The sequence below is a fragment of the Myzus persicae genome, unplaced genomic scaffold (genome assembly GCF_001856785.1).
Source record: "Myzus persicae strain clone G006 unplaced genomic scaffold, MPER_G0061.0, whole genome shotgun sequence".
NCBI classification, from domain to species: domain Eukaryota; kingdom Metazoa; phylum Arthropoda; class Insecta; order Hemiptera; family Aphididae; genus Myzus; species Myzus persicae.
The window spans coordinates 10,582-24,347 of record NW_019102885.1 but is presented as its reverse complement, the minus strand read 5'-3'; the positions used below and the strand labels follow the sequence as shown (position 1 = coordinate 24,347).

Here is a 13,766-nt window from a genome sequence, read left to right as displayed (position 1 = left end):
GCGATACTCGGCACTCACGCGGTGCGGCGGCGGAGGGTGGGGACGGTGTGACCCAAGGCATTAAAAAAAAAAAAACCGAGTGGTCGTCGACGGCCGGCTGTCGGGCTGCCGGGTCGACGGGAGCGGGGTGGGGGGTCCGTCCCGAAACTGGGCCGACACGGGCGGCCGGTCGGCCAGCCGTCCGTCCGGTACCCACACACACACGCGCGCTCGCGGCGCACACGCGCACCCGCACGGGCGCGACGCGGCAGACGGTACGTACGCGGCGGGACCAGAGCTCGCGCATGCGCACGGGCCGTTGCGGCGGCGACGGCAGCTGTTCCGCGTGCACACGACCGGGGCCGGGACCGAGCCGGCCAGCTCGATACCGCGCCGCGCCGTCGATGTGGGCCCCACGCGCGTGAACCAGTGCGAGGACGACCGCCGCCGTGTCGCGTTACGTACTGTTCTTCAGCGGTCTGGTGTGTGTGTGCGCGCGCGCGCGTGCGTTTCCGTCAGCGTTCTTTTTGCGCCCGTCGGCCGGGCCTGGGTTTCCCCGTGGGGCCAGTGAAAAAGCGCGCCAAGCACCGCGGTCCGTCTCATCATGGACGTCAAGAAACGGTACATATGGTCCGACCGGGAGACCGAACACTTCATCAGACTCATCATCGACATGGGAATGACCAACATGTTGGACAGCAAGAGGTAACGTATAATGATAATAATAATAATAATAATAATAACAATAACAATCGGTAACGACAACTGTTGTTTTTGTTGTTGTTGTTGTTGTCGGTGGTGTCGTCGTTATTACTTATTGTTCACTATTTACCATCGTGATTATCATTATTATTAGCATTGTTCGTGTTGCGCTTGCGCAAGCGCCAAACGCGTCCCGAGCACCGATTCGGAAATTCGAACGTAACGGCGGTGCGTGCGGTGCGTACCGGTGGTTGTCGGTGGCTGGGTGGGAATTGTGGGGGGGGGGGGGGTTATCGACGGGGTAGTCGGGAGACGGAAAAAAAAAACACGAAATTCACTGTTGTACTGGGAACGGTAGGTAGGTGGTGTAGGTACATATTATTTTGTATTTTATGATCCGGTGGCGCTGCGGTGATGAAACCGACCGTCTCGTTGGGCAGGTCGGCGCGCGTCGCAACAATATCGTATGATTATCGTACTAATTCTCATTCCTACGCGATCGTTATCCGTCGACAACGTTCTATCAATCGTGATTTGTTATTATTAAACGATCCGTGTACCGACGTACCGTATTGCTACCGTGCGCGTCAAACGACGTGGGCACGTCGCCGGGAATATAACGTTGGTATACTGCTGTTAGAGTGCAGCGTTTCTCGGTGTTCTGTGCAAAGCGCGGTACCACTAGCGGTACGTAAGTGGTACGCGGAGGAAACTCGGTTTAGTAAAGGAAAAAAAATATATTAACGGTGATAATTCATAATACCGTCGTTACCAACGCACAAGCTCTACGGTTACTGAATTCGCTTATCTATGTGTGTCTCAAACGTAATATTTTTAAGTATTGTCTGGGCGAAAATATGTTTTCCCCCGGGTACGGACAGTAAATACAGAAATAAATCGAACTCAAAAAACGATTCAAGACTTAAAATCACCGGACGTGCGTGGGTCCCTTATATTGACGTCCTCGTTCGTCGGGAACAACACCGACCGTTCCGATGACGTATCGTCGTAAGCCGTGCCCAATCAAAATATATTTATAATAATAATAATAATAATTGTGCACGCACATTATTTAATTTTACTCGCTCTCTTGTGCATTTCACTGCATTAAACGCTTACTCACTCGTAGTTCTTGCAACAGTGTACACGTCTTAAGTGGTACCTGCCAAACGAAATTATAGTAACGCTGAGAACCACCTCAACGGCTGTGACGGAGTATCGATATTTTCATTCGAGTGTTTACCGTTTATGTGGATATTTTTGTTTTTTTTTTTACATCAAACCGTTTTCAAGCAATGTTACGTTATAGTTTAATGGCTGCAACGTGTATCCGCATTAATTCCGCAATAATTCGCAATGATATTATAATTATTACGACATTATATGTATAGATACCGCGGGACCGCACCGCAGTGCGATACTCGTTTTAGTCAGATTAGCGTCGAATAATCGATAGTTTCGTAAAGGATAATATTAATTCAAGTGCTTATCAATACAGAAAACATACGAGTTCACGTTACGTAGTACGCGTAGTGTGCCATCCGATTGCATTACAGTCGTAATGTGTACCAATCGTCCAATTATTATGATAATGTTACAGTATAGGTACGCTGCTATAAAATATATACGATATGCATATTCATGTACTCATTTTCGTGTCACCTGCCAATATATTATTATGAATGATGAATTCCTCGGTTCACTGGCTGTGACGTCTCTCTGATTAAGCGACTCATGACGTTATCATATTATTATTATTATTATTTTTGTTGTCGTGTTAAATTATTACACTGACGTGGTTCCGATTAGGTGAAGTGTTAACACAACGCCATAATATTATAATGGCACGTGGATGAAATCGAGATTAAATAAACAAAATAATAATATTATACGACGGCGGAAAGCGCGAGTGACTCGAAAACAATACCATTAATATATACCCACACACTGGTCACTGATTGCTAATCGTTAAGGCGCTAAATGTCTAAACACTACCTAGCTTACGTATATCCTGTACGGTTGTACGATTTTTCACATTGTATAATCTGGCGGTTGATTTCAAATGTATGCATGTCAGTATTTACGTTTAAATTGATATAATATACCATTTTTTTTTGGTTAAAACCACCTCTACCAAGTCTGATACTATATTCGTTGAAAATCGAGGCTTTCAAATAAAATTATCGTCACTTATCATTGTTTTTTGGTAATAGCAGTGCATTTTTATCATAGTCATGTAATAAATAATGTGTAGTCGGTATTATCATAAGACGATAATCATTCGAATTTGACATTTTTCGGACAAGTAATTTAATAATAATGATCAATTAATAGACGAAAATGTAATAATTAATATTTAAATAGGTACCTATTAATATAACTTCACATCATAAATTAATATCGTGTACAGGATATACAAAGAACACTTACTAGAGAGTAGAGTTGTCATTAGAACCTTCTATTTGTTCTTGAACGTACTATCTGTTTCTCCCTAATATTGATTTTATTGAAATCACTAATATTTTTCCCCCGATTGCTTGTGATACATGACTATTGAATGCAATATGAATTAATAATAATAGAAAATCATAATTTACATCACCTGTTGACACTCCCCGGTATAAAACTCCTGTTGTTAATTATATTATAATTTATGTATTAATATATGACAAGTGACATCTAAATATTCTCCATTCCTATATTGTTTGTAATATTTTCTTACAAGTATAGAGATGATTAAAAATTAATAAACAGTTGAGGCAACGTTTGCTGACGGCGAAGTAATTAATACTCCGTGTCTGTTCGACGAAATGTGTATAACCTTAGAAACAATAGTTTTTGATAACTAATAGCCATTTAGGCTATTCTATAAATATCCTTGCATATTAACTATTATAGAATGAAATCATACGATGCGATTACACAAATCGAACGCCGCCGAAATCTTCGATCGGCACTACGCTATGACGGCATGCATGGTTTGATTTCCGGTATTCCGATAATATAATTACGTTGCTAGTATGATACCAGTAGATGTATTTTATATAAATATCAGTAAGGCAGAGAGGTATATTGAGAATGTGTGTCGAGATTACCGGATTACATAATGGACAAAGAGCAGTGCAGGCAGGTATAGGCTATCGTTCAGTATTCCGACAATTATTTAACATAATATAACGAACATACCCAAACACGAATGACGGTAATTTGATACCACATTCTCTCGGTGGTGTGTACTTATATTCTCCCGACACCGTATATTACCATAGTATCTTTCGTTAAAATATAGGAATTGGTACGTGTGCGGATGGTTTCCGAACATATTACATGCGTACGATGTCATATCAGCGCAGGTTGATCATTTTTATTAAAATCAGTATACTATGCCTAGATTATACAAGACGGCTAATACTATGGTTATGCAATCCAAATTCAATACTTCCGACACCTGTTGCTATTGTCCGATGGCCAACATAATCTGTACAATATATAAAATCCGAATACCACTTAGTCACTGATCGCTGTGACTCAAAAACTATGCAACGTACGGACTTGAAATTTGGAATAGAGGTGCTTCTCATATTTTCACCGTGCATTGAGTAAGGATTTTCAAAAATGTTGGGTCTTAGTGGAGTAATCAACAAATATAATCATTCATTGCCGATACGTGTATTGTGCTGCACGGCACGGGCTCATGGCGGCCCGCGGGTTTCCAGCTACCCGTAACCTATATTTTTTGTCCGAAGGTCAACAATAAGAATTGTTCCGAGAAGTTTATCGATAAAAATAATCTCTTGCGCATACACCAATGTATACTTAATATACCAAAAGAAGTTTTTCCGGGCAACGCCGGATAAATTGCTATGTGTTACGTGGCCGAGGCATTTGCACAAAATCCCGTAGACCGTAACCATGAAAAGGTAATAATATAATATGATAAACCATGTCATGTATATCTTTAAATGATTTACGATTTACCATTAAATTAGTGCAATAATTAAGTATATGGCGTTTTAAATATTGTAGTTACTCGAAATAATTATAGGTAGGTACATGCACCCTCAGCAGATATCGTCCTTTTACTGTACTCCTTTTCACGTTTCCCGGATTTATGGTAACGGGGTGGAACCTGCTTACTTATATTAATTTATCGAGTTTCGGTTACGGCTTAAAACTTTGTTGCACTATAATAATATTATGTTATACAATATATGAGGTACGCTTAGGTACTCGTTGGCCGAAGCATTTGCACGAAATCCCGTTGGAAAATATGACCATGATAATTATGATAATCCATGACCTATACCTATAAATGATGTACGATCAAGCTAGTGCAATAATTATGTAGGTACACATTTTAAATATTGTAGTTAATTGTGTTAATTATAAGTACATCCTTGCTACAGAGAGTCAAAACGGGTTCATGTTTCCCGGGTTTAGGGTAACGGGGTCGAATCTGGTTATACATAATTATTCCATCGTGTTACGGTCACGGTTCAAAACTTAGTCGCATTATAATATTTTACTGTGATACAACACGCAAATGATGGGTACCTACTGGCCGAGGCATTTGCACAAAATCGCATAAAAGAAGATAACCATCGTGTGATAATATATGATGAACCATGACCTATACCTATAGATGATATGCGATTAAATTAGAGTAATAATTCGGTAGATTTTAAATATAGTAGTTAGGTAATCAATTTGATTGAATCCTCAGTATATACCTAGTTAATATTAGTTCATTTATCTCAAGTTTTGGATAACAGGCCGTTGAACCTGGTTATATAATATGTATATTATTTTACCGAGTCTCGGTTACGATTTAAAACCTTGTTTCCTTTTTTTACTTCCTGTGTTTAGTATTTTTGGACTTACAACGCGAATGTTATGTTTGTATTTTCAAATGTCAAGTCTTGGGTACAATCCAATACAATCGAGCATTAGGGACAAAGTTGCGACAGATACTCGACTCTAAGGTAATTTTTTCGTAACAATTAAAATATTTAGGTTCCGAAATTCGGGTTATTCAAGTTCCTAAGTTATCGATGATAAATATAATTTTTTATCACTTACCAATTGTTCTAGGCTTCTCACCTTATTTAGGTTATTTAGGAATTAGATTGATATTTTATGGTTTGTTTATAAAATATATTACTTAATTGCATAATTGTACGATTATTATGTTTTTTTAAACCTTTTCGATTTGTATAACTTGAATAATATGTAAATGAATTGTAATATTTACCAGTAATAACTCAATGAAAGAAAAACAACTGTTATAAACAAAAAAAACCATTTAAAAACATTATGTTTCCAAATATCCATTGTACTTACAAGTGTAATTTAGTGATATTTAAATGGATTGATGTTGAATAATATTGTAAAAATAGCGAAGCCTTTCTTTTTCATGGAGGTGTTACGGAATATGGTCTTAAAATTATAATTAACAACTAGACAATCACAAGTTATTATACATATTATATGATATCAATATAGTATATTAAATCACATAGGTACTTAAATGACTACCTACACCTAGTATAAAATAATATATATTTTAAACCTTGATCCATCGATATTCTAAGAATCTTCAGCATATATACACAATGGTACTATTACAACTGGAATAATCTAACTTATAAACACATGAACAGATTATAATATCAAAGTTCAAACTTAAAGGTTGTGTCAGACTAAGGGTATAATATATCAGGGGAGGTCCGAATCACACCAATCTGTCAAATTTGTTCTTTATTCTGAGTAAGACAACACCTTCACATCACACAATATCATGTTTTTTTATTTTTTTTATTAGAAAACAAATGCCTCGGCGACTATGGGCTACAATAATTTATAAAATTAAAAGGTTATTACATTAAACATAAACTTATACGTAATAACTAAGTAATATATATAGTATCATATGTTTTGTATGTGTTCGTCTTCAAGTCGAATAAAAATTATGAACAAAGTACAAGTCTGTTAATTTAACGACTCGGCATCAAGCAGCAATCTTTGGCTGGCTCCCGAGTGTTATTGGCACAATTATAATTGTCATCGGGTTATTACATTTAACAATTTACATAATATATTTAATAATAATAACATTATGTTGTAGGTCTTTTTCGGTTTGTTTATCATTATTGTATCGGACTACAGAGGAATTCAAAATATCACCAACAGCTATAATATTTTATTTTATTTCGAAACATATAATATGATCTATCTTTATAATCCGTCAATTAAGATTGGTAAATATTTGTTATACAAACAGGCTACGAATGAAATCAACATACATACTCTATATTATAGTCAACCATAAATATTTGAATAGTATTTTAGTAGATAAATATATTAATCCCCGAAAAACTGCACTGCAGTTGATATAGAGCGTAATGTAATGAGTATAGAGCTTATAGTATTATCTATAATCAATAATCAATATACTTTTACATATTTACATATCATAGCGCCTAAATAATACTATATTTAGATACGCAGTATATTGTATTTGTTTATTTGCTCATTTTAATCAAATCTATTTCAATCGGGTTATATACTCTTTGATTATTTTATATGGATTATTTATAACTTTATACGTTTTTTTTTTAATTTGAACTTTGTTATTACAAACTTTAGAAGTTATAACTAAATATTATATCACCTAGGTACCTATAATATCAGTTAAAATATGATTTTGGCTTACCGTGTTATACAATGATGTTCTATTTAATACAAGGAAATACTTAAAAAAGTTTAAAGATTATATTACTGCTTGTAAAGTTAGTATGTGTAACATATTATTAAATTGTATTTAGTGTAATGTTATACTATGATAAGAATGCGTAATTTCAACAGCATAATATGTTTTTTTAGAGCAATAGGTACATTAATATATGTACGCTTTAAATTAAGTGTATAATGGTTGCATGAAATAGATAACTGTTCTTATATAACAAGAACAACAAATTGATTATAATTGTATTAATTGATAATTACCCATCGGCCGATTAATTTCAAATGCATACACGTATGCGAAACATTAAGTTCAAAAAGCTGTGTAGATTAATGAATACAATTGGCCAAAGTGCCTAATTGGAAAAATTGTATTATAGTTACCTAAGTGAACGAAAATCTATTATTACTGTTATCTAAATATTGCACGAGTACAATAAGTATATGTGTATTGTTTACTTTACATGCACAAGTACCTGCCTACGTTATAAAATTAAATTGTTATTGGTTGTCTTTAAATAATTTAATAAATATATTTATAACTTATCCTACTTTCATAATATGCAATGCTTATGTAAATAATATATTATATTATGATATAACGAATAATATTGTATTAAATAATATGTAGAAAAATTGTACCTTATTAATTGTAACCTTAACAAATATTATTATATTTGTATAAATAGTGCACCGAAGAAACATTCTAAAAAAAAAACTATAAGTACAGGATACCAACTACCTACTCGCGAGTGTGGTGGGTCTATCTTCACTCATCTCAATGCAGTAAAAATGTAAGATACCGTATTACTATTAATGATTATAATATTATAAATTTAAAAAAACTCTAGTCAACCATCGTATAAGAAAATCGATACTATACAATCAAGGCACGGATAAAACCTTATTCGCTGACATTTTTCAAAGTGCCTGTATATATAGAATTGTCTTACAACTACCAAGAATTTAAAAAAAAAAAACACCAATTCAATTACGCTCAATTTCCAAGAATATCTGTTCAGAGAAAAAAGTCGAAATAAAATATATTGTCAAACCGATACGTTTCTCGTCGAGACCAACGCGTTTCGATGATTACAAATTAAAAAAAGACCCTATACTAACTACCCACATAGTGGTACATGGCAGCTAACATGTCTATATAGACGTTTTGGAACAGCTCAATTTGTAGATGAAATTATGTAATATTATAACGCATATTGTATCAATTCATGATTAATTATTAATAAAATAAACACATACTTAATAATGCATGTAACAATTGCATATATTATATTATTTGATGGGTAATTAATTTAATGTTACCCATCTTGAGACTTTGACCTCGACTTACCGTCGTGTATAATATGTGATCCCGCTGCGATTTACGCATTTGTTGAAAACTTTCTGGGCACAATGTATGCAATATAACATTTTAAGTATTATGTGTAGTTATTTTTAATATAGGTGATCACTGGCCACAAAATAAATTCGTGTTGACAGTTGTCACATACACTCACATTTTTATGTTAAGCTACACATATAAAAAAAGAGAGAAAAAGCAAATAGATTGTAAATGTTTTATTTCCTCATATTTGAGAAATTTCAGAACATTTGATACAAGTGCGGTAGAAATAATGATATCTAAGCACTTATAATAATGTATGTCCTATAAATTAACTTGAACATGCTAACAATTTTCATATTATATATTTTCCCCTTCTTTAGCTTGTAGTACCTAGTACCTACTAAGTACTTACCTATATTGTTATTTTTAGTGTATTATTTATTATTATCTCATTATCTATATAATAAATATAGTGTTTCTCGTAGTAAATATTTTACACACCAGCTCAGCGTAGATGTGCATTACAAATTGTTGTTCCAACTGCAGTTGATAGAAGTAAAAGGCACGGTTGATGAATATTAGTATTGTAGATTTTTAATTTTTTTTATAATTTTTCTGGCAAAATTTGGTTGTACTCAAAAATATATCAAAATAAAATGTCCAGTAGTATTTTTATAAGCCCGCTGTAAGCGCTTTCCGTATTTTCTAGTGAGTTTTGCACGGTTTGTTATTTTCGAGTTCGGACCGGATGTACAGTTATAATCTGAGCTCGTTCGAGCAAGACCGGCATATTTTTTTTTCGTTTTACTCGTACTCTGACCGGACAAGACTACATTTTTCTACAAACCGGGAGGAACTTCTCGTACATCTCTTATATAGTAGACTACAATGTTCTCGTTTCTGGTTTTAAACACGTTTTAAATCAAATTTCTGTAAGTTATCTTCATGTTCCAACTTATAATCTCATAAAATGAAATAAATAAATAAGTTATGTGGCAAACAATTAGTCTAATAGGTTATAGATCCATACATTTTGTATTATTTAATTAATCAAAATATTTTGTGAGTATGAATTAATAATAAATAAAACTAATTAATCTATCATCAACAGCACAAATTTAATTTTCCATTTAATATTGATCGCGTCTTTAATATAATAGTACCTATAAATAAATAAATGCATGATAAATTCGTAATCAAACAATATTGTTGAGTTTATTTTTAGTCGGTTCTGAATACTCGAAAAACTTGATCAAATCACTAAATTTTGCACGATATGTTTGGACTTACAATTTATTTAGAATTTAAATCACACAGTATAATTTGATTTATTGTGAAGTGCTGTGAAGACACTTATTTCCGATTTTATAAGACAAACAGTTTCAGTACCTATTTACACGTGAAAGCAATATTGCAATAGGGAACCAATAACCTCCTATATAATATGACTTCATAAAGTGAAAGTGTTATCGCTATTGGTAAGGGAAAGCCAATGATTAAGGCTGTTAAAACTGTTTTATGTTACAAAAGTTGTTTGACGGTATGTAAATTTGTACTCAAAAACGTAATTTGGCATGAGATTATATTATGTGTACTGTGTAGGCTGGTATTCAAAAGACGAAATCCAGTTTTTGAAATTTATAAGCTGATTTATATTTCAAAGTATAAAACTGTTTTTTAATTTTTTTTTTAAACCTTATAACATGCCACAATCAAATGGAATGTCACAATTCTATATTTGCCATGCACTTACTAAACTAGAAAATCTCGTTAATTTGGCCATATTAAAATGGCGACGGTTTGATAAATAAAATATTTTAAAATAGTAGGTATATACGTACATTCAAAGCAATATAGTAATGGCTAATGACCTGCAACTTGAACGAGTTTAAAACTGGCTACATTACGATGGTATGAAGTGTAGTTATGGTTCAGGATATCATGCAGATAATATGCCTAATGCCTATATCCAATACCTATAGTCACACGGGTAACATCCAAATAAAATACGTAAGTACATCGAACATAGTATAATAATATGTATTACATCATTTTTTTATCATGTATACGTGTATCTACATTTACCAATCGAATAAACTAGGTATTTAAGAAATTGAGTTGCAATTTAATTATGAATAAAACGCGAAAAATATTCTATTAAATGATTATGTTATATTTTATTGCGTTACATACATACATCAGACATTATGTTTGATAAGTGATAATAGCTACATATATGAGTAGGTATGTATTATTGGTTAATCAGGTTAACCATGCAGTTGGTATATTTGTTATAAATTATGTAATGAAAGTAATGATAAAATACCTATATAATACGTAAAAGTATTATACACCATGTATACGATCGATGGTGTAAACGAAGTAAGTGCATGGTAATAAATCTACTGAAACGTTTGATTTCCAAAATTACCAACAAAATACGCAGTAAAACCTGTCTTAACGGACACCACCTGTATTATAATCCTACAGGTTTTCACTGTAATGTATTTTTTAAACACGGTATTATTTATCTTTATTTGAATAAAGATGTTAAGAAAATTGATATTGTATGGTATTACGCTGATCATTTTTAGTACCTACATGATACCTTATGTTATGATTTTTAATCTCCACAAAAGCTATATACAAACATTACAAACTGTATAATATGTAATTTATTTGTTGTTTAGGAAAAGGAATTCTGATCTTTATTCCAGTCTGGTTGAACCAATGGCAGCTGCTGGTTTCAACAGAGACGCGACGCAATTGAGGACCAAGTGGAAACACTTGAAGCAAGATTACAAATTAGAGTTGGTGAGAATTGATAAAAATGGTGCTGCGAGTTCAAGGATGTCTTACTTTCATTTGCTCCACGAAGTACTGAGCTGCAAACCAAGCAATGCCATGACGTACCTTTGTGAAGTTGTTTCGAGTAAGTTTTAATAAATTAATCAATATGCCGGCATTAGGTATTCAATTTTTCGATCTTTGGTAAAATATAATTTCAGTTTCGTTCCCCTCGACAGCAATCACGAGCTGTCACTGTATCTCAATTCAATTAAATGTAAATGAGTGATGTTTTAAAAATTTATTGTACCTACTCTCACGTTAAATTTAACTGCGGGGTTTCAACAAAAAATGCAAAATAATTTATCAATTTGTTGTGATGTAAATTATTCTGTAGTTATGCCTAGATAACATTAAAACTTATTTTTGTTCAAGTATTTGTAGGCAACACTCTATGAACTGTATAATAAAATATAGGATGATAAATAATATAAGTAAAATAAGTAAATTTTAATTTATCAGTAGGTAAGTAAGTATGCAGGTGGTTGAATTCTTTTTTTTTTCCAATATTTTAACGTTTTTAATTATCATTCCATAATTAAATGTTGTACATAGTATATACCTAATATGATTTTTTTGGAAAGATTTATTAGAAATTATAATTGAATATATTTGAGGTCTCCCGAAAAGAATTAAACCTCATTTTACCTAAATGGACTCGCGCACAGATAAATTGATTAACGAACTGCCGATAGCAAAGATGATATACGCACCAATGTTAAATTCTTATTACCATTATCTATAGTTTATGTGTAGGTCTATGGATAATAAATCTATAATATTTTTTGCTCTATATCTATAGTTGACTATTCGTCATATTTTTTGTCTTATATAGATTCTCCTCCCCGGCTCGACACCGCGGAAAGCATTAAGACTGAATACTTAGACGACATAAAAATGGAAACGGACTACTACAGAGTGACCGAACCGCAGGTGGACATCATCCAGTCTTGTGATGTACAGACGCAGACGGAGGGCACGCCGGAACAGCACGTACTGCAAAAGCTGCACGCGTTGGAGAACAGCATCAACGTCCTGAGGGAAGACTGGCGGAGGGATCGTGAAATGCAAAACGTGCTGATGGAGAAGCACTCGAGGAGGATGTTGGAGCACCAGAAAACGTTGATGGACAATTTCTTCGCCAAGACCAAATCGCATTTGTTGAGAACCAAAAATAAAGACTGAAACGGGGTTCGGGTACACTTCGATGTGTCGTCGGCGCAGTAGCAGAACCCGCAGCTGCGTTGGCGTCCGAAACCCGCGATTCTTTGTACCTCCCCATATAATATTATTATTATTTTATCGAACTCGTATTATTATTAATGATATTTACCTATATTATATTTGTAATACCCCACTGAACATGTGTATGTATTCACGTTAAACGTTTAGCATTTGTAAATAAGTTTGTACCAAATTTAAATCTATGTTATAATATTATCATAATAACAATAATAATAATTATAAGGCATGCGTGATATTGCTCGGTATGTATATAATAACAAACAATGTCAACATGAGATAAATAAACGTTTTTAATTGTGTCGTACACGTCTATAATGTACAGTGAAACCTTCCCCAACAGGCACCCCTGAATAGCGGGCATTTCGGACGAAATTTCGGAGACTGAGCGTCCGGTATTTAGAGGTTTCAATTTTATATTATTCATAAGCGTCTCGTGCGTAGGTAAGATTGAAATAAGAGGGAAAAAACGCTACGAGGTCGTATATTGTCTTACGAACAAAAACGTCACCCGGCTCCGGACACTCGGCGATAAGTGCCATAAAATTCTAAATGCTCGGACCGATGATACTGCAGTTACTAAACTTGCGAGGCGCCTCGCCCACGTGTGCTGTCTCCAAACACATTATACTTACGAATAACTAATAATTAGTATACTGCGTTTAGCAGTTCCGTTTTGGTGTTGTAAGCTATGTATTGAAAATGTAGTGAAATCGACGTGTCAAAGGTCGGCGGCCATCGGCTGTATCTTCTCGTGGTGAGTTTCTTATGATTTCGTAATTTTAAACGAGTTACGCAATAACGTTAGTTAAATGTAATGAGTTAAATAATTGTAATACTTCACACGCACTCATTACTTGCTTAAAAATGTGTCGGATCACTGATCATATTATGTACAGAAGTATATTTT

The 13,766-nt window shown here is 34.2% G+C and overlaps 1 protein-coding gene across 1 annotated transcript; it reads left to right on the top strand.

The window, feature by feature from the left end:
* The first annotated feature begins 327 nt into the window (after positions 1-327).
* LOC111033341 lies at positions 328-12,901 on the top strand. The gene is made up of 3 exons (XM_022314031.1): positions 328-684; positions 11,458-11,699; positions 12,450-12,901. The coding sequence occupies exons 1-3, from the start codon at positions 584-586 to the stop codon at positions 12,797-12,799; spliced, it is 693 nt and encodes a 230-aa protein (XP_022169723.1). The 5' UTR covers positions 328-583; the 3' UTR covers positions 12,800-12,901.
* Positions 12,902-13,766: the final 865 nt, after the last annotated feature.